General features: G+C 39.5%; 1 protein-coding gene across 9 annotated transcripts in view; it reads left to right on the top strand.

Annotated features, from left to right (window-relative positions):
• The window catches only part of ESRRG (estrogen related receptor gamma), a 365,234-nt gene extending 344,266 nt beyond the window's left edge, over nucleotides 1-20,968 (top strand). For all 9 annotated transcript variants that reach the window (XM_044282199.1, XM_044282193.1, XM_044282194.1 and 6 more), the window contains 2 exons: nucleotides 12,517-12,786; nucleotides 17,172-20,968. In XM_044282199.1, coding sequence (XP_044138134.1) covers nucleotides 12,517-12,786; nucleotides 17,172-17,416 — 515 coding nt within the window. In that variant the 3' untranslated portion in view covers nucleotides 17,417-20,968. The remainder of the gene's footprint in view (nucleotides 1-12,516; nucleotides 12,787-17,171) is intronic.
• Nucleotides 20,969-23,446: the final 2,478 nt, after the last annotated feature.

Genomic DNA, 23,446 nt, shown 5'->3' with positions numbered 1-23,446 from the left:
CTAGGTGTCCGACCCCCACCGATCAGAGGAGAAGCCCTCAATAGTAAAGGAGAGGACAACCCCTTTAAAGGAATTCCTCACTGGAATCAGCAAATGCGTCTTTTTGGACCCTTTTAACCAGACCCTTGTGAACGATAATAGCTCACCATGAGGTTGGAGGTGTTGGAAACATTAAAATGATACATATTTGTAAGTGAAGTGATGATGTTAACTGCTTTTTATTCCATGGTATACCTGGTAAAAGTAATTCCGCAGCCTTAGCACATGAATGGCATTCTCAATTATCCCATCCGTGCGCCGCGTTTTATTAACACTTTGTGAAATCGCTGAAATGAAAGGTCACAACGTGAGCGAGCGGGTAGCATCTTGCTATTTGTTAATGCCCAATTTACGGCTTTTAAATTGTTGCAGAACACACTTAGTATTGCTGAATGAATCTTGTGCCTCAACTACTCCTGACAAGTGAATATTTGTTTAGTGGGAATCTATTGTCCTTAATGGATTGAGAGGGACATGTGCTGCGACTGCCGCGCTGCGTGGTTTCACTGAGATGAAAGTGATGTACAGCTAAGAGCAAACAAGACATGGGTGTGTAGTGATGTAATAAGCGCACAATGCCCTGTAAATACGACCTGGAAGAGCTCAAATGCAAATCAATATCATTTTAGGAGGCTTCAAAGTGACAGACTGTGTCATATGGAAGGGGATACATTTTTGCAATCCTAATAAAATACAATGTATGGATGAGAAGAAAAATAAATAAACTCAGGCGGGGAGGAAATGTCTCTCCTGCCTTTCTAACCTTTGAAAAAGACTAAAATTACCTGATACTTCCTGCTCCGGGACATCCAGGGTCATCTCTCTGTCCAAAACGCAAAGCTGAATAATGCTGATAGCCTGTCAGCTATAGGCACCACCAATGATGACCAAAAGAGTGAGGAGATCCAGCATGGTCTTTCCAGTTAATGGAGCATACTTCTGCGGTTGATCCCGTAGACACGACCTAGCTGTCTGGTCACTAGAGGATGTGAAAGGGGGTTTTCAACTCCATATTTTTTTAAGTGCTTGCAACAATGCAAAATAATGAAGTAATACACACCCTACCACTGCCGTTCCGTTTTTTTGCCATCCCCACCACCATTCACTTGAATAGTATTGAGCTACACCATGCAACCGATGAACATGACGTCACTGGCCTAAGAAGAGGCCACCAGGGGCTGCTGAGAGTTAGACCCGCCTTGATCAGATATTGATGACCTATTCTTCTCATAGGGCATCAATATCATAAAATCCCTTTAAGGAGGACTAAATAATGAGTACTAACACTCACTAAGCCAGGGAGAAGAAAAGGGGTAGCTTCCAACAGGTCTGCACTTATACTTTCAGTGCAGCCACAAACTACCTTCTCTTAGTGTATCTTGCAGACTGTCCTCCTGAGAGATCCCTTCACATTGGAGGACTGTGTGAGATGAGAATAAAAGCACCACTTTCTGCAAATGCACCTTGCTCGAGAACACTCACTTGAAAAAACAAAAAAACTTTTCTATCCTCTGGATAAGTCATCAGTATCTGATAGGTAAGGGTTCGACACTCAGGACCCCCACCGATCAGCTTTTTGAGAAGGCATCGCCACTCGCAGTGACGCCACGGCCTTCTCCAGCGTTGTCTAGGCCATGTGACATCATGTTCTTTGGTCACATGGCCTAGGCGCAGCTCATCCTCATTGAAGTACGAAGCACAGCCACTGCTTGGTAAGCAGAGAGAACGCTGTTTCGTTACTGCGCTGCCTTCTCAAACAGCTGATCGGCGGGGGTTCTGGGTGTCGGACCCCCGCCGATCAGATGCTGATGACCTGTCCAGAGGATAGGTCATCAGTAAAAAAAAAACTCTCACAGAACCCCTTTAAGATATCATCTAATATCCATCATTCTTCTCACTACCCCCCCAGTGAAACCAATAAAACGACGGCCTTGTAAGGACCGCCGTCTGTCCCATTGGCAATTTTTTGTAAAATGGAAAATGTTTGCACACAGGCGGAAAAATGGAAAAGGAGTCTGCCATTTTTTCTATCCCTGAGCGTGATACTGATAGGTATGCAATGTTGACACAACAGTGCAACGAGTCATTAGAGCGTAATTAGCATTCAGCGATGATGGCTGCTGTTTGAGGACTGTCTGACGTGTCAGCTTTTAGACACACAAACAGCAGTCAAAGCATCAAAACAGACCCATCATCGGCTTCCTCCGCTGATTGTAGCCGGCATTTCGGTCCGCTGAAATCTCTGAGAGCCTGCATCTGGCTTACAAATGCATGGAGGGAATGCCTAAGAGGAGTTAAATTCATATGCCTTTATTGCAGCCTATTTCTGTCAAGGCTCGGCTGTGAAAACAAACGTTCATGCCTTGTGAAGTGAGAGTGTATTTTTGAAGGCTAGCCGTCAGATATTTTTTGTCCTTCACACTTTTCTGTGCTTAGCCTTTTTTGTTAAGTTGACTGCAAAGTGCATCGGTTCGCTTGGCAAAAAATAAATAAAAAAAATGATAATATTAATAAAAGAAAAACTAGTTGACAGCTGCCTATGGCACTGTTGTCAAGCACATGGGCTCCTACTGTAAAATGGCAGGAGGGCTGGTATCCCACATGCTTCAGACAACCCTTTGAGTGCCAAATTGTCTGCCTTTTTTTTTTTTACACTTTTGCGTTTCGTTTTTTTTATTAGATTTTTTTAATATGATTTTTCAGTGAGTGTTATGAGAAGCCTAGCACATAACATACATTCAGTGGGGGCTTGTCCGGTGTTAGGAAAAGAGGTTTGCTTTCTTTTTTCCAGAAACAGTGCTGCTCCTGTCCGTGGGTTGTATTTGGATTTGTAGCTAGGCTCCATTTACTTGAATGGGGTTTAGCTGCAATGCCAGACATTGCCGACTGACAAGAGTGGCGCTATTTCTGGTAAAAGCTGAACTTTTTTTCTAATCTAATCTGGTACAACCTCTTTTAGACACCTGATATACTTCTAAGGACTGACGTGCAAAGGAGAGCCACAGATACTCTCTGTGCTGCTATATAGTGCCTTCATATGACAAGAAGTCTCCATAGTACATGACCAAAAATCCCATATATGCATATATGCCTCAGTGTGAAATTTGAAGCATAGGTATAGGCTCATGGACTTGTATGGGCACTGTATTACATTTCCATGCCCTAAGAACTTAGATACCTGTAAAAGACAATGCCCTAAAAAAAGAGTACCTGTCAGCTGAATGAATCCTATTAAACTAGATATACTACCCAGTAGAGTTGATCCTGCTGGTTAAAATGATACCTGTCTTGTGAAAATCGGTTGTGGCGTTCCTGAGAAAAATTACTTTAATACTTTATGCAAATGGAGCTTCAATGCATCGAGGGGTGTAACCTAGCTTTCCAGTGCTGGCCGCTCCCCTTGGTGTACTGAATCAGTCCTTTGCTTAAAGAATAAAAGTATTTTTTCTCAGGAACACCACAACCAGTTTTGACAAGACAGGTATAATTTTATTCAGCAAGATCAACCCTACCTTTAAAGGGCATTATCACAATCAACATTCAGGGGATTCATGATACACATCTGATCACTGGGGGCCCAACCGTTGGGACCTTCACAGTCTGAATGGAATGGAATCAAGCTTGTACACTGCTTCTCTATTCTGAGTCTATGGAACTAACAAAGAAGCGGCAATCTTGTGTTCAGTGGGGGTCCAGGCAATCAGACATTTATAAGCTATCTTATAAATAGTTGATAAATGTAAATTGTGGAAATATCCCTTTAAGTAATTTGGAATATCTGACCAGACTTGATTGGAGAACATATTGATTTCAGTGGTGTCTATCTAAGAGAATATTGGACTGAGACTTCATACTATAGGTTTACCTGGAGCCTCAATATATGAAATATTCATAGGACAGCTTAAATATTGACCAAGACCTTTCAGTGACATATTGATTTATCAAAATTTGCTTTAATTATACTATGTATAATTTGCACACAACTAGACCTATTGCCCTGAATATCATACGAATCATCAACAAGTACACTATCTTGGGGTGGTGGGGGACATTTTGGACAGCCTATTGATTTCAGTGAGAACTGTAATGCTTCATTTCTCCTGTGGTGGTGCTGCAGGGGAATTGAATACCATCTGCTAGGTTCCCTCTTGTCCTACAACTGATTTCTGGTGGTCCCTAAGTGACCAGCTTATCATCTGTAGACATTTCAACCAGAAGTGGAGAACTCCTTTTCTTTGAAGTCACTTCCACATTCCATTGAACATTTGAAACTGTTTCCTTGCCGCTAATGGTCTCCCTCACTTTTCAAATCAAAATGTTATTACACGTAATCCTGTACTATGTGACTGCGGCACCATCACTGGTTGGTGGGGTAGTATCAATATGGTTGATATGTTCAGCCACCTTATAAATCATGATGGTAAAAGGAAGCACAGAACCCAAGTGATAATTGGCATAGAAATGGCATAAAATACTAATTTTCAAAAACATTTTTTAGAGGCCTGAAAACCCCTTGTTTAAGTTTTGTATGCTGTGGATTGTAACTGTTTCAAGATGTCTTAATGACACCTAAAGCTTGCATTAAGAGGAAAAGTATCTCATATCAGCTAAACCAGAGATTCCTCCAAAAAGAAGAGACACCCATCTGTAGACAGCTGTTTCTGGGTTCTTGTCCTCCATTAGTACCGAGCAGGGTGCTGGCTGTCTGGATGAGATACCACCATCCTTCTTTGTACTAATGAGGAGCAAGAACCCTGACTCAATTGTCTCTTACTTTTGGAGGAGTCTCTGAGATTTTTTTTTTCCTTCTGCTTTTTTCCATAATTTTTACCCATAAAGCATTTCCTGTAAGTAAGGCTAGTTTCCCAATAGCGTTAAAATCATCTGGCAGGCTGTTTCGGCAGAGGAACAGCCTGCAGAAGTTCATTGTATCCGCCATGGCCTGATATTGCCTTTGGTACCATAATGGTACCAGACAAAAAATGGTGCATGCTGAAATCAGGCGGGATTCCATAGCCAATCAGGCCTGGTGGTCCTTCGGCCCTTTTCAGCTATGCTGGATACGTTTTACTCCGGCAGGCTGCTCCTCTGCTGGAACAGGCTGCTGGATGATCTTAACTCTAGTGTCAAACTGCCTTAAGTCTCCTAACACCATCTCGATATATTCAATAAGTACCAGTGCCCCCGTACTGACATCTAAGTTTATTGAGAACTCTCCTCAATTCAGCCACCCTCTACTATACCCTTAATTTCAAAAAGTTATTACTAGAGATACGCAAAAAAAATTCTGGTGCGATTTGAATGAGATCAAATTTACATTCGATTCAGGTCTGAATAAATTCAACTAGAATCAAAAGTGCCCAAATTGCCCTAAAAAGTCATGTATGCCACTCTGTGATCTCCTAGCACAGTATCCAACCCATTTCAAGCTCTTTAACACCAAAACAGCATTAGCAATGTCATAAGATCTGGCCATGGGAAAACCAATGGTTGCCGGAGGTAACAAACAACTTGTTTTTCACACTGCACTGTTGGAATTTTTCTGAAATTAATAAACAGTCCCAAAATTATCCCTTTTGGGAGGTAGATATCTTCTTCTCTGGTGGTCACCATGTAGAGAGATTCATTCAAAAAGTTTTGGAATTGCTAGAGTCTGAATTTTTGGGGAAATTTGTAACAATTTTGATTTGTTTCAAATCTATTTCCTCATCTCTAGTTATTACCCTTGACTTATATTAATTATTATGTGCTCATACACTGTACAAGGTGTTTTTTGTCCCTTCTATAAGGATACCGGTGAAAACACTTTTCATAAGACAACACAAAGTTTTGACCATAAGACCCCATAGGGAATTACACGTGTGGCTCTTTTTGTGACAAAATGTATCACCTTTTGCTTAATTAAACCTCAACAATCTGCCCGAAACATTGTGAGACCTGAAAGAGAAGGCAAAAAAAAAAAAATTTAATTTGTAAATGGCAGGGACAAAAGGGATTGTGGAGGAACGTTAGCATTTCCGTGCACGTAAACGTCAATGGAGTGTCTTCTCCATCATCAGCACTAAATTCACATTGATGCTTCTTTTCTTCTTCGTATTGATCCTTCCATGAGAACGTAGATTTGTATCTGTTAATTAATGCGTCCTGAAATAGCGTTTGTATTAATCAGGCAGATAAGAAAAATTGGATGCCTGCACCCTCGTGACAACTATAAAAGTGCTGGCCCTGATAAAATCATGAATGGACCTCAATAAAAAAAAGTTCCTCCTTCCATTCAATAACCTAATCATCCCACTTTTAATTATGCGCTAGAAAGATGTGGGGAGATTGGGGAATGTGTAAATCTAATTATTTACTAACAGCAGTGCCCGGGAGGGGAGAGTAGACTGTCATCGGAAGGTGCTGTAGGCTATATTCTCTGTCCATCTGCTGCTGAAGCGAAATAGGAAATAAAATAAAATATCGGTTCTATGGAGAAGCCTCGTATTGTGAGCTAATTGAAAGAGCATTTTTCTTTGCACTTGCAGAATCTAATATTTGTACGGGAGGAAAGGACTCTGTGATTTGTGGCAAAATACACTGAACATTTGGTGAACTCGTGGCTCACAATCTCGTCCAATAAATGTATTCGGAGGCTCTCTCGGGAATTGTATAAAATCTAATTTTAGTCTACAGAAACAATATAAAGGAGTGTTTTTTTTCTTGTATTTCTGGCGCCGTCACCCCTCTGAAAGGGAAGCAAAAACTGGAATTTTATTGAATGGGAAAAGTATCAAGTCATCTGTAGGCTGGTTTATGGCTATAAAAATGTAAAAAAAAAAAAAAGAGAGAGAAAAGAAAAAACATAAAACTTCCAACAAGCATTCATTAATCTAGGGAAAAAAAGAAAGAAAGATAAAATGGATGTAAATAGGATGATTCTTTTGATAGCTACAGATACCCGGAACTTAAAAGGATATTTCCATCTGGGAGATTGATCTTGTATCACTAGGATGTGTCATCAATGTCAGATAGGTGGGGGTCCCACCTCTGAGACCAGATCCTATCTCCAGAATGAGCCACTCGAAGTGAAGGAGAGCATACCGCACAACCACCCTCCTTTCACTGCTATGGGAGTGGCTCGGCTATTTCCAGTAGTCCCATAGCGGTGTGAAGTGAAGACGTGGCCATGCATACATGGAGTGCTCTCGATTCACCACTATGGAACATCCAAAAATAGCCGAGCGTCCTTCCTTCGCTATTTTCAGAACTTTCACAGCAGTGAATGGAGAGCTCGCCGCTCATGCATGGTGCACTCTCTTTCACTTCAGAGGCCCCGTTCTGGAGATAGGAGCAGGTCCTAAAGGTGGGACCTGCATCTATCTGACATTGATGGCATGTCCTAGTGATATGCCATCAATGTCTAAGATGGGTATAACCCTTTACGTCCCCCATTCACATTAGTGTATTGTCATCCAAACCTACTAAGTGCGGTGAGTTGAGCTGACAGTCTAATGTGTTTGGGGAGCTCCCAACTCTCACCCAACAGATGATGTTGAGGGAGACAAGGATTTGGCGAAGTGAATATTTTCACCCGATCCTTTTGTTCTTGCAAGAAGAGAAGCCACCAGAGATGTCTGGAAGCATCTTTCTTCCCTTTCCGTGTCAAAAACACATGAACGTTCGACCGAATTGAGCATGTATGTGTAGTTGGGAGAGATAGCTTTTTGGCCAATCGATCGTACCACTGACAGCTACTGAATGTGTATGGCAGTCTTTAGATATCATGGTATAGTAGAGATTTGCTGTAGAGATTTGCAGTTGCACCCACAACCTTATGACTGGGCCACAGGAGTGTAACTATAGGGGGTTCAAAGTTTACAGACCACAACAGAGACCCATGCACCTTCAGAAGGGCTGCAGTGGAGTGAGTATAATCTAATTTGTTTAATTTAACCATTTCATAGTCATCCCATCTATTAATTTTTTTTAACTGGAATATCCCTTTAAGTTATGCTTCAGGGGCTCAGTCATAAGTGGTGCAGGGGTTGCCGTTGGACCCTTGAACATGATAGGGCCACATGGCCTAACAACCACAAAGTAAAGCACTGGTATTATAAATACCACTTGATTATTTGGGGGGACTTGAACAGAATGTGTATTTTTGCCTCTCAGGGCCTACATGGTCACCGTCCACATAAAACACTAGTGGAAAATGTATGTGAAATAGAGGAACAATGTCACACCACTGTACAATATGACATTAGGATGAAGGAAAAGGGATGGTTGTTGGACTAAGACCAGTATCCTCAAAGAATAAAATATTGAGGCATGAGGCACATATTGCCACATAGCTGCCTCCTCTCCCGATGACACATTTGCACCTATTATTTTTTTGTCTTTTAAAGATTCAATTTTTAAGGTTCTTTTTACTATTTGTTTCTCCTTACCACAGAACACAAAAGATACACTCGCATGTCAGTAAGCCTGCTCTCTCCGTAGGTGCTCCCTCTCACAATGCGCTCAATATAAGCTCCAGACATGTCTTAAGACCCCCTTAAGAAAATCACTTCTAATCCCCTTTGATGATTTTATTAAGTCGTTGTCAATGTTAGGTGCCAACTGGCAAACTTATGCTCTCTCTACCAACAGGCCAAGGAATTATTTCCTACAGTATATATTTGTATGGCTTGTAATGTGATTGAGAAAATTAACAGTCTGCTTTAATGACTGTAACATCTATTAGCTCCCTATCGAACAGTAATGGAAATGAGCACATTAGCGCTCAAGATCACACATTTACCCAGAACAACTGCTATTCTACATATGTTATGTTAACGCAGTATTTACCAGTTGTGCCTTACATAAATGTGGTACACCAACAGTATAAATAAAAGCAATAAAAAAGATAGATAGGAAATAGATAATAGACAGATACAGTAGATAGAATGTGTTATAGATATGAGATATAAACCATGACAGAAAGAAAGAAAGAAAGAAAGAAAATAGATACATGATAGATAGATAGAGTGACACAGTGAGGGGAATGGTCTGGGGAAACAGGTATTTTCCTCCCAGCGTCTGCTGCTGGACTAATTTTCAGCCAGGTGAGGTCAAATACTGGACTGGATTTTAATTGCCGATCCGGGTTTTTGGCAGCACCTGGCTGTCCTTAAATAGGCAGCTGGGCTTAGCAGCAGGATCTCTGTGTTGGGATCTGAAGTTTGGTGTCAGGTTGGAGGGCTGAGACCCATGGGCCGAGGAAACAGGCCCCCTATAGCCTGCTGTGGACTGCTGGAGGCAGAACTGACATCAAGGTGTCTTATATGAACTTTACAATTTGTGTGAAGTAACACCAAGATGTACTTTCCATTGTGTGTGAAGTAAACACCAAGACTGCAAAGTAACTAGTTTTGTGCATTTGCCTTAAGTGTGAATAAACACTGAAGTTTTGCGTTAAGAACTTGTCTTTTGCCTCTGCACTGCGTCCGCTTACCCTATCTACCAGAGCGAAATACCACAATTGGTGAAGGATGCGGGCAGTGTCATGAGCCTGGCCATGTAAGGTCTGACTGTCCTCATCGCGTTGAGCCTATGGACACTAATTGTGGTTACCGTCAGTCGCTATATGCTAGGAAACTCTGCGCAACAGGTACTTCGGAATTTTTAGACCACTTATGCCAAGTGGAAGTGGGAGACACTCAAGCGGAGGCGCTGCTGGACTCACGGAGCCTGGTGACCCTAGTAAGGGATACCCTAGTGCGGTCCACTGAGTATACTGGCCGGAAAGTTGGGGTAATGTGCATGCATGGAGACTTAAAAGACTACCCCACCGCGCTAGAGTCTTTAACCACGGTAGCTGGCAGGTGGACCCACGAGGTAGCAGTCGCCACAGATCTACACTATGAACTCATAATAGGGAGAGACTTTCCGAGCTTCCCGGTCCTATGGCCGGTTGTGAGAGTTACTGATACCCGTGAGTCAGGGGTAAACCCAGGAGATTAGCCTTGTTCAGGAGGTAGGCCAGAACCCTGGGAACCTGAGGCCGAAGGGCCAGCAGTAGGGTGACCGCCACTTTGGTGGAAGAGGGGGAGACATCCCCGCTGAGTTTAATGGTGAAAGACATGGAGGACTTGCAACCGGGTCCTGAGTTGGCAGACCTCAATGTCTCCGGGGAAAATTTCGGTACAGCACAACACCGGCACCCAACCCTATCCCGAGCCTGTGAAAATGTGGTAATAATTGATGGTGAACCACAAAAAACAGCGGCCGAGTCAATGTTTCCCAGAATATGCTGTATCGGGTAAACCAGCTGCGGGGTGAACATATTAAACAGTTGGTGGTGCCCTAGGCTTATTGCAAACTCATGTTAGAGTTAGCCCACCAACATGTTCTCGGGGGTCATCTGGGAATGCAGAAAACACAGGACCGGATATTACAAGGGTTTTACTGGCCCAGTGTGTTTAGAGAGGTGGACGAGTTTTGCAAGTCTTGCCCGACCTGCCCAAAAACTAGCCCCCAGCACCTTTTCCGCAGTCGCTTGAACTTTCCAATTTGTGTGAAGTAACACCAATATGTGCTTTCCATTGTGTGTGAAATAAACACCAGGACTGCAAAGTAACTCATTGTTTTGTGCATTTGCCTTAAGTGTGAATAAACACTGAAGTTTTGCTTTAAGAACTTTTGCCTCTGTACTGCATCCGCTTAGGCTACTTTCACACTAGCGTTCGTCGGTCCGCTCGTGAGCCCTGTTTGAAGGGGCTCACGAGCGGACCCGAACGCAGCCGTCCAGCCCTGATGCAGTCTGAATGGAGCGGATCCGCTCAGACTGCATCAGTCTGGCGGCGTTCAGCCTCCGCTCCGCTCGCCTCCGCACGGACAGGCGGACAGCTGAACGCTGCTTGCAGCGTTCGGGTGTCCGCCTGGCCGTGCGGAGGCGTGCGGATCCGTGCGGATCCGTCCAGACTTACAATGTAAGTCAATGGGGACGGATCCGTTTGAAGATGCCACAATATGGCTCAATCTTCAGGCGGATCCGTCCCCCATTGACTTTACATTGAAAGTCTGGACGGATCCGTACGAGGCTATTTTCACACTTAGGCTGTTATATGCTAAAATAATGCAGACGGATCCGTACTGAACGGAGCCTCCGTCTGCATTATTATGATCGGATCCGTTCAGAACGGATCCGATCAAATGCTAGTGTGAAAGTAGCCTTACCCTATCTACCAGAGCGAAACCCCACAATAGATAGAAGATAGGTAGGTAGATAGGTAGATAGATAGGTAGATAGATAGATAGATAGTTACATAGATAGATACTGGTAGATAGATAGATATTAGATAGATATTAGATAGATAGATATTAGATAGATATTAGATAGATAGATAGATAGATAGATATTAGATAGATAGATATGAGATAGATATGAGATAGATATTAGATAGATATTAGATAGATAGATATGAGATAGATATTAGATAGATAGATATTAGATAGATAGATATGAGATAGATATTAGATAGATAGATATTAGGTAGATAGATATTAGATAGATAGATATTAGGTAGATAGATATTAGGTAGATAGATATTAGATAGATAGATAATAGATAGATAGAAAGATATGACAAATTGACAATTACATAAATGGATAGATTGAGTAATATAAATAGAAACATGTTCTACATACATACGTGTATACATATACACACATAACACAGAAAGAGAGAGAGAGAATAATTCATCCTTCCTACTAGAACCACCAATGGTATAGTAGTTGTTAGTTAATATTAATTCAAATACAGCTGTTCTGCTTTTATTCTATTTAAGCATATACAACACAGGTGATTATATCAACTCTTGGTATACTGTTCACTCTGTTTGTACATGTAATATTGTAATTTCCTATGGATTTAATTTACACAGTGTGAATCATGAGATGTACAATTGTAAAACACCATAATCATGCACTTTATCAATCAAGTATCACTGTTTATGAACTTTATATACAGAATCATGTTAATTGATTTTTAATTATGTAATTATGTATTCAAATCGTTGTGGGGGTATTTATATCTGCATATTACATCATTTCAATTCTTGACAAAAGCCTCATTGTGCTGGGCTGAAACATTGCGACTGGGGAATAAACGGGTCTAACACCCTTCACTCATTTTGGAGTGCTGACTCATCATTTTTTTTTTAGATAGATAGATAGTTACATAGATAGATAGATATTAGATAGATAGATATTAGATAGATAGATAGTTACATAGATAGATAGATATTAGATAGATAGATATTAGATAGATATATAGATATTAGATATGACAATTACATAAATGGATAGATTGATTAATATAAATAGAAACGTGTTCTACATACATACATACGTGTATACATATATACACATAACCCAGAAAGAAAGAGACAGAATATGTTTTTTAACTAATTTGATTGTGTTCTTTGTTGAATGTTATTTTTATTATTTTTCCAGGGTTCTCCACCTTGTCCCTTGCTGACCAGATGAGTCTCCTACAAAGTGCATGGATGGAGATCTTGATTCTGGGCATAGTATACCGATCTCTGTCATTCGAGGACGAGTTGGTCTATGCCGAAGACTACATCATGGATGAAGACCAGTCGAAATTGGCAGGGTTGCTGGAACTGAACAACGCCATCTTGCAACTTGTGAAGAAATACAAAAGCATGAAACTGGAGAAGGAAGAATTTGTGACTCTCAAAGCTATAGCACTTGCTAATTCAGGTGGGTTCAAATCCTTGCTTTAATATTATGTTTTGTCTTTGCATTTTTTTAGTTTTTATTTCGTAAATGTAGGTGTCCACTTAAAAGGGTCTTTCAACACATATGGCAACTAGTGTTGAGTGGAGTGAGGCATTCAAAGTGGCATTCTGTCCAAAGTTTAGGCAAACTTTGATTGGCAACAAATTAGAATTTCCTTGCGCTTCGTGGTAACAAATCAGTTTTTCCTAAAATAGCGGCTGCAGTTGTTACAAATTGAAAGTAAGACGCCCGGGAATGCGAGATCGCCCATAATGCTTTGCAGCCAGCCAATCAGCAGATAGCCGTCTCCTGTGATGTCTCAGCCCTATAAAACCCTCATCCCGCGTGGTCTCCACCATTGTCCTGTGAGCTGAGCATAGGGAGAGACGTGGCAAGTTCTCATGCACTAGGGACATTGTTGCTGAAAACGATTAATAGAAGAATATTGGAGAGGGAGACTGCAGGGAGAGTGTAGCGAGACTGCAGGGAGACTTATGCTACAGCAATTAACAATAAAGACTGACTATACAGTGCGGTCTTCATTATTACATGAAAGGAAGCTGGTTCTTCACTAAAGCATGGCCACGCCATGTGGTCGTTCCCTAAGGCAGAGTAACTGATTTATAGCAATTTGCGATTAATTTATTCAGAACAAATCTATTTTCTTGGCTAACATCGGCGAAGTTGCCGGGTTGAATTTTTCAAAACATCACTCATCTCTAATAGCAACCCATATTCTATGGGAAACTGCCCCATCCATAAACCGATAGTCCTAGAGAAGGCTGTGGGTGATCACTCTGTTCCCATACAGTGGCCACTACAGGAGAAATGTAGTATTGCTAAGCCAGGTCCTCCACAGTCAAAAGCCACAATTCTTTGTTCTGTCCAATAGTGGAAGCCCAGCTATCTAGACAAGAAACCACAGAAAAGTCTCTATTCTGCCGTCCAGGTGATCAATCTAAGCAACAGAAACAGCTGTTTAAAACTTAGAGCGTATGGATCTATTGACAACATCATTTAAGAGAACCGATCAGATCAAGGTTTAGCTTAACATTGCGGATAGGTACAATGACGAAGGGTTAATAAAGCATTTAGTCTCATGAAACACTGAAGCAGTCAAGGGTGTGAGATAAGTACAGATCGTTGGGCTTTCGTCCCTAATGCTTTTCCTATGGCCCTTTAAGTTGCGTTTAGCATTTGCACACGGTTGCCTATAGATCGGTGTTTAATCACACACTGATCAGTAGATACCTGTATGTCGATAACATGCTCTGATGCTGTGTACCATTGACAGGCATGCCGTGCCCCTCCATCTGCTTTTGTTGTGACCCTTTCTTTGAACTTTATCTTGGTTTCTGGCCAGTAGTTTTCCCTTTAATTACAAGAAGGAAACTGTCAATAAAATCTGTTAAATGGGATGCAACGAGCGGCTTCAACGGGTCGACGGCTATTTGTTCAAATTCTGAAGCATTCAAAGTATTGACAGTTTGTTTTCTGGGGCCATATGCGACGATCAATCTCAGGCTGGGCTCAGCCGCTCTGAAAAATGAAAAACCAGATTGCTATTGCTTACTTGTGGATGACGACTTGTGATTTGGCGCGGCTCAAGTGAAATGAGACCTTCTGCCCAAATTGCCCCCCTGAGAGACGTGAGACGCGTGACCTGATTCAGAATATATATTTTTCCCTAATTGATTTTGCAATTAGCAGTTTGCAATATTGTTACTGTGACTTTAGGAGGGGGGGGGGGGCATAAGGTTATTTTCCTATGTAGATTTTGAGATCTTCAGACAAACCTGGTTTTAGCAGGAGCATCATGGCCAATGTTCTACCATGGCTGAACCAAATTTCCTCTACAGCAGTGATTTTGCAATGACTGTTAGCTCTTTATGAGATAAGGTGACAACACAACAGATAGAAGTTGATTGATGGTTGAACAACAGTTGAGCAAACAATCACCTGGTGAACATTCCTGTCACATACATGACTTACTTATTTTAGTCCTTATTGGCCATTACAGTTGTTCAAACTGTCCATACATATTCAATGAAACCGGGCGATAGACGAAAGATGTTTCTGGGAACGTTCTTTCAAAGAAAGATCTTCCATTCACGAACAATCTTTCTTTGAAGGAAAGATCATTCGTCTGACTATGAGAAAATTTAAAATTATTTTTTTTTGTAAAATTTCACCCGGCAAACATCCATTTTGGTTGAAATCATCTGTTTTGATCAGCTTTTAGACTAATGTGTATGGGCTACCTTTAGGCTCAAAGAAAAGCCTATTGCTAGCTCCACTATGTACCACCATGTGGTGGCCCATCATTATGGGATTATGTACTCCTAGAAACAATTCTTTAAGGGTTGAACACCTTCATAATATGGCATCCAATTTTTTTATTGGATTCATATGGAATAGGTTAAATGACACCTCGGTCTCCATATGAAATAAGAGGCATAACTCGGAGATCACAACTTGAAGATTGTACAGTCATAATATGGAAGCCATGTGCATAAGGTCTAATAAGGATGATGTAAACCTTTGTAAAAGCACAAATAACACCATGAGAAACTTACCTCAGCTACATCTATACCAGTAGCAGGACACATGGTCTGATTGAAAATGAAATCATTATAATTTGGGATCTCTCCATGTTCAGGCCTATTGACTCTTTGCATGGCCTGGCCAAGCAGTTAAGCCTCACATACCCGTCTTTCATAATAATCAATTAGCGTAGCTCTCAGAGTTCGTCAGATAACATCCACTCATTAATGGTGACATCATAATTCTTTGGCTGGGTAATGAGTGACTAACCTTTCAGGAATTGGCAGTGAGGCAATAAAAATCACCACAGGAGCTCTTATATGTATTGATCATCCAAAATGATAGAGCAGGAAATACTGGGACTTTTTCGTGAAAATAAAGAAAATGACATATCAAAAATGTTTTATAGTATATTTATGTTTCTTTTATTATAGTTTCTTTTTTAATATTTTCTATTTATGTTCATTTTTTATCAAAGCAAGTGGCTAGCAAAAGAAAATCTATTCCAACAAATTAAATATTAAGACATAAACATGTAGTATTAAAATAAAAAAATATAATTATTATAAATGGTTGTGTGAGGAATGTTCAACCAGGCTGTTGGCACTTAGGCACCCAAATCATCAAGATCCGCTGCTGGCAGCTCCCTTTGCAGTTGCCAACCAATGACATCTCAAATATGCTTGATGAAAGACTGATGACACTACAGGCCATGGTAGCACATTTACTCTACATAGGCTGCTCACAGTAGCATGAACATTTTTCCTGGTGTTGTCCTGTTTAAAAATGGCTCCTGGGACTCTTATGAAATGCCAATACCACTGGTTCCCCAACAATGTAACACTAAGCTGTTAGTGTACCTGAAATGAAGACTAGACGTGTCCGGCTACCATACATTATAGCTCCCCACACCATAATGCCGGGAGTAGGACCGAGGTAACATTCCCCTGTAAAGGCCTCTTCATGACATTCCACCATGGTCTCCAGACCAATCTCCAACTATTATTGCGTCTGAGACAAAAGCAAACTTATCATTGAAGAGGATAGAACTCCATTCCAGCTTTCATTGCCATCTTGCTGGACATCATGACACCATGATAACCTTTGAGAGGTCAATGGAAAGCCTGTAGCTAAATGTCTGGCTTGTAGTCCAATGTTATGCCTTCTGATGTTTGTGTAGACACTGTTTGCCAATGTAACTTGTAGTACAGAATAGATCACTACCCGCCATTTAATCAGATGATCCGTCCGTGCGGTAGTTAGCCTCTGTGCACCTCTTTCCAGTTCGTTGTTCTCTGAACCAGTGGGACACACAATTTAAACAGTGCTGACATCTCGGCCTAGGTGCATAACGATCTGCTGGAATGATAAACCACGATCTTTCAGTTTAACGATTCTGTCCCTCTGAGTTAGTGACAAGTGGCAATAACTGTCATGTGGAGGAAAAGGAGGCATCGCACAATCATCCCACATGACTTTATCAGATTTTTGAGGTTTCATGTGGCTAAAAAACTTTGCTTTCAACCTGGCTTTTATTTCCCTCCATCAAGCCACAGATTGGAGCTAGGTGCTCGAAAATGTGATCTGGAGATCTGAGTGACACCTGCTCCTCGATTTGCATAACCTTATGGCTTATCCTTCTTGGTGTTGCAATTCCAATGTTGAGGAGTATATATTATATGTTTACTAATTTATCATATGTATTTATCTTACTAAATATTTTTGTTTGATTTCACTTTTATCCTTTTTTTGTGATTTTTGTTCTTTGCGATCTTTATACTACTATTGAATATTAAACAATGCATTTTTAATTTCTCTTTTAGACTCCATGCATATAGAAGACGTTGAAGCCGTTCAAAAACTTCAAGATGTCTTACATGAGGCTCTGCAGGATTACGAAGCTGGCCAACACATCGAAGACCCTCGCCGGGCTGGCAAGTTTCTGATGACTTTGCCGCTCCTTCGACAAACATCAACCAAGGCTGTCCAACACTTCTACAACATCAAACTGGAGGGGAAAGTTCCTATGCATAAACTTTTTTTGGAAATGCTTGAGGCCAAGGTTTGACTAAAAGAATCTTTGGTGACCGAAGAGCACCATTGATAAAAAAAATATAAAAATAAAAAAATAAGGGAAATTACGTCTAATGATTATGGCAAATAATGGACTGAATCAACAGCTAGTGACTGCACTGACGTAATAGCAGCAAGACTGGAGCAGCTTTCGACTTTTAACTCTGCAATGTAACGGTGCAGATATTTTCCTCTCCTGATTCTTTTGTTTTTTGCTGCTGAACTTAAAGATTTAAAAAAATGTAAAAAGTCTTTAATTAAGAGAGATGGAAGCCAGCCCTGCCACAGGACAGAAATCCATAGGATGCCACTAAATTCATAATGGACCACAAGGCCCCCAATGACGAATGGAATCCATGACAAAAATATCATAATTGTAAATTATATGAAAAGTGACTGACTGACTGCGCTTTTAGGATTCCTTGGGAACAATCTCTAATTTGACACCCTGAGCGACATGTCCTTGGCTGCTTTATTTGGTTTTAGTTCCCATCTAGGCCACCCAGCCATTTGATTCCTTTGTTTTTTGAAGTCTTCCAAAATATTTCTCGGTTAGATACTACGTGACTTTTTTCAGGGAATAGTTTTAAGCTTTATTCATCCATGCAATATTAATTAACAAACATTAGGAATGATGATATAATGCAAACTGTGTATTGGTTCGAGCAATGATGAACAATCATTAAGGACCTTGATTCCTTAAAGGAAGTTTTTTTTAATTTTATTAGAATTATTCAAATCTTTTTGGTTTATTGTTGTAAAATGGAGATTCTTTTATACCAGCTTTATCACTTTTCAGTCATTTACTAATTATTCTATGGATATTTCTCTTATTCAAGCAATAGTCGAAGGATGGTGCATATTACCACGGATGCAATTAATGTTGTGTGCCAGTCTGGTTCAAGAAAAAAAAAAACATAAAAAAAAAAATCCAGTTTCTTATTACGTAAAACCTAGCCTACCTGTTCTGTTGAATATGATATTAGATTACACCTGCAATGTATATAAATAGTCTTATCCGCTTACCACTCCCCATGAGGACGCTTGGAAATGGCTATGGTGTCTTAAAAAAATAGATGTACTTTAGTGTGAAATTGCAATATAAAAATTGTAAAAAAAAATAACAAAAATCATTATGTAAAATAATATATTAAAATTGCAGGTAATGCAAAGGCCAGCAATAAACTCTCTGAAACAAAAATATATACGTGTGTATATATATTCAGTTGGGTTAAAAAAATAATAATATAAGACATTTTTGTCAATTTTTGTTTCTTTTTAATTTTCTTTACATCAATTTTTTTACTGACAGCTAAAGCAGTCAGTGTGGTTTCTCAACCCTTATTGTTGCTGCATGATATCTGTTTCTGTACGAGACTGTTATAAGGTGTAATCTAATGTAATCCCATACCTGTCCTGCTGACAAATTTTCCAGCTACCTACAATACATCTCCATGCTCTGCCAATATATCAGTGGTAATAGTTGCTCCCTGCATCATGTGAACGCCCATACTATATATACACAAATGTGATTAAAACTGTAACCTTGATCAGCAAAAAAAAAAATCATAGTTCAGCTCTTCAATGTTTCCCATTTTCTGTGCTTTCTTCCTAATTTATTTTAAAAAAAAACATTTATTTTTTGTTAATTTCTCAGTTGCATTTTCCGAAAGCAAATCTGTCGTCTTGTTCTCCTTGTGGCTGTTCGATTCTTGTGATGTGTGCTTTTTTAGACACAGGGTAGAATTAGAGGCAATATTGGATGTACAATTCCTCGGGAACCTTACAGTAGTTTAATCTGTGGTCTCCTACTCATAGTCTTCAAAAAATACTATACCTTTGGCAGATCAAAAATTCCAATTGAGAAATCACACGAGAAATCAAGAGGCTTTCAAACGGAAAAAAAGAAGAAAAAATATATAAAAAATGTAAAAAATATTTAAAAAAAAGAAAAAAAAAGACTTTTTCAATAGTTCTTAAAAGAACACCAAATATATCTTCTACTTCTACATTTAACTAAGCCGAATTTTCAAGCGCTGTAAATATGGCTTCTTCTTCGGAATCATCTCTACTGTTAATAACTTGCTCTGTGCTGTTGCAAACCATTAAAATTATTATTATTTTTTTTTCGGTGCAAAAATCTCCCAACACTATTGCTACTCTTTGTGCTTTAAACAGACTACAACGGGTTGATGAAACACAGCAGCCTGACCCTATAAATACTGTGTATCTACCATTAGCTATATAAGGATTATATTGTAGATTGTGGTTTCTCAGTAGAGAAGTGACTGTAGTGTGGTTTTAGATTACTCATCATTAGCAATTCATTCAGATGGCGAGTACCTTTAAAATATAGCTCTGATAGGTATTCAGATATTGGCGCATCCCTGTACAAGTATTTAAAATTTGACTACTCCTTGGAGGGGAAAAAAAAGGTGCTGATTGAATGAGATTATTTATTTATTATTATTTGTTGTTATATTATATTTTATTTTACCGGTTTGGGTTTTTACTATATAGTAATATATATGTATAAGAAAAATCAACGCAGCTTAGCTGTATGCATCTATTTTACTGTACTGGGGTATAGCGGCATACTCAAAATGTGTATTTCCAATTAAGTCGATGAGATTAGAATTGCAAATATAAAAAAATAAAATAAAATTGGGATATGTTAATTTCAATGCACTGTTTGGTACTGCGGTCAGCCGAGTTAGATTCTAGATCATACTGCCGTGCTCATTAGAAAAAGAAAATTACTAAACTGTTAAAAAATTGTTTTAATGCTGCATTTTATCTAAAAAAAAAATTTACAGCAGATTTAGTAAATATATTATTTTATAATAAATTCTTGTGTGATTATTTATATTTCTGTTAATATGACTTGATGGCATGAGGTGCAAAAAAAATATAAAGGGTGTATGATTTTAAAATGTAAATTATTATTTAGATTTTTAATTTAATTTTTAAATTATTTGTTTCTCCTTCTTTATTTGAAACACGTCTGTGAAGTGTCGCGCTCGATATCGCGATCAAATTGGAAAGTTGTATTTATGAGACTATTTTGCATTTAAATGTAATGAAAAAATAGTATAAAAACTGGTTACCTGCTATTTTTCTTAAGGAGAAAATGGGTTGTGGTGTGGGTAGTTAGTGATTCAATCTTCTTGGTTTACCTTGCTTAGGAAAACATTCAATGAAGGATAATTAAAGGAACAAAAAAGTTAAAAAAATATTTAAAAAATATAATAAGATGATTATAATACTCCAGGAGTTGCAGCATAACCACTATTACAAATAAAACCATGTCTATAGTTATTGATGGGCTTCACATCTGTAATACAATCAACTGTATATTTTTGTGCTGTGTATCATACCATGTGCTCCAGAAATATGTCCATTTGTGTAAATGTATTTATTTTATATTGTATATATTGTTAAATGCAAAAAGGAGACATGATTCTGTAACTTCAATCAGTTCAGATGTGTAAGTCAAATTATTATGCCTTTCAGGATGATGGTAGAGCAATATTAAAAAAAAGCTTCCACTTTTTGAATGGTTTTGTGTTTTTTTTTCTTTTTTTTTTTCTTTTGGGGTTAAATATATTTTGAAGGGATTTTCCAGAAGGCAAATATTGATGACCTATGCCATCAACATCTAGCACCACCACCGATGAGTGAGCACCATGGCTTCTTCACAGTTTACCAAACACAGCGCCATTCATTTTATAGCAGCTGTGCTTTCTATTTCAACCCAGGCCTAGACCTACGCCATGTAACAGATAAACGTGATGTCACTGCTCTAGGAAGAGGCCACAACACTCACTGGAGTGCTGCTCCCTGTTCAAACAGCTGGTTGGCGATGATTCCAGGAGTTGGACTCCCACCAATCAGATATTGATGACCTATCCTGAGAACAGGCTATCAAAATAAACTCCCAGAAAATTATTTTAACAAAGTCAAACTGAAAAAACTAACATTGATAAGACATGTGACTAAGGGCGTATGTACCATAGAGGTAGCCCATGTGGCTGCTGTCTGTAGGCCACCCAAAGAGACACCAGGTTGGCTTCATCCCTATTTGAATAGACAGATGTGTGCACCCTTAACTTGACTTGAATTTTGTTAAGAATTTCGACTTCTCAGGATACAGAATCGATACATTCTTGCACTATCCAGTAAAAAATCTATACAATACACAGTTACAATTTTGGCACGAGCCAAGGGTGGACACATCTGCAAGAACCTGCACAAGGGCACACTTGCCACTGGATAGGCCTACATATAGGATCTTTGTAGAAAGACCTTTACGATTAATTATCTAGAGATTTCCAAGCAATTTCTAAATTACGCTTTTTTTGTAACGAGCAATAAAAAGTCTAGGTGTAGCCCTATCCTCAGCAAACAGGTGAAAAATTATTTAGAGTCATGAAATTGGAGCATTAGGATTCAGGACCACTGTGTCCCCTCATCTTCTATGTGTTTCACTACATATGTCACAGAAAGAATAGTGTGAACAAATCTTCCTTTATTGGATTTTGGAAAAACTCCTCTTGCAATATTGAAAGCTTCCCGTCATAAAAAGAGTTTTTAAATTCGAGGTCATAAAATAAGTTCTGGTATCTGGTAAATCAAGCTGTAAGAGTATTCCACACCCTAAAAAAAGGATGTTTTATTTATGGAGACGAGTGGATGAACAGAGTACCTGTAGGTCCAGGCTTTCATCCTAATGGGTCCCAAAGAACAGCGGAAAACAATATTTTTTTTATTCAGTGACCAAATAAAAAAGTGTATTAAAAATGCAGCAAAACTGTAGCAAAACACCACATTTATGCAAAGACTTCTTCACCAAAGTATAACTTGAAGGTACGCGGCCCCAGTGTAAAATATATAACAGAGCCCCCACCTACCATGTGCCATTAATAACACTGATAGTTTCCTATATGACTGCAGAACAAGAATATGACTGCTACCTATGCACCCCTACAGTTCTGACCCACCTTATACATATGTTCATCTTTGGAAGGCATGTTATTGAGATAAGCTGCAGAGACCTAATCAAAATAAAAATTAATATATTATGTCAGTAAGCAGAATCTAGTGAACTTATTGACAGTTTCCTGGTGGACAGAAGAGATGAAAAAAAAAATGAACAGAAAACAGCAAAAGGCACTAGGTTCTGTATCCCTATGATAAAAATATAGAAAATGAGATTAGGCATCAAATGGGTATTCCCATCTCAACCATTCGTGGCTGAGACCAGAATAACCATCATAGGTGGTGGCAAGAGGTGGCTCAGATTATGGAAATTCGTGGAAGTGAATGGAAGCTATGCAAACATCGTATCACAGCCCACTTGGCTGTTTCCGTAACTTCGACCACCTCTCTCCAGTACATATGATGGGTATTTTCATCTGAGGAATGAAAGGCTGAGACCAGAATACACCATCATAAGTGGTGGCCAGACCTGGCTGGGATTACGAAAAGTCATAGAAGTGAGACAAGAATACCCATCATACATGGTGGGTGGAGGTGGCTGGGATTACAAAACTTCATAGACGTGAATGGGAGCTATGAATACAGCACACTGGACTGTTTTTGTAACACCACATATGATGGGTATTTTCATCTGAACGATGAAAGACTGAGACGAAAATACTCATCATACAGTATGTGGTGGCCAGACCTGGCTGGGATTATGGAAATTCATAGAAGTGAGACCAGAATACCCATCATACAAAGTGACTGGAGGTGGCTGGGATTACAAAAATTCATAGAATTGAATGAGAACTATGGAAGCATCATATCACTACCTACTTGGCAGTTTTCGTAACCTTGAACAGCACCATGTGTGATGGGTATTTTCATCTGAGCAATGAAAGGCTGAGATAGGAAATACCTCTTTTGAGTAATTTTTGGAATGTTTCAGAACTGTATATACGGTAGTAATATTCCTTTAATCTGACTTGAGCAGGACCCTAAGTGTTGGACTGCCAAGTATTCTCGATCAAAAATCTGTTATCAT

This window comes from Bufo gargarizans, chromosome 2, assembly GCF_014858855.1.
Source record: "Bufo gargarizans isolate SCDJY-AF-19 chromosome 2, ASM1485885v1, whole genome shotgun sequence".
Classification (NCBI taxonomy): Eukaryota; Metazoa; Chordata; class Amphibia; order Anura; family Bufonidae; genus Bufo; species Bufo gargarizans.
This window is presented reverse-complemented; position numbering and strand designations above follow the sequence as displayed.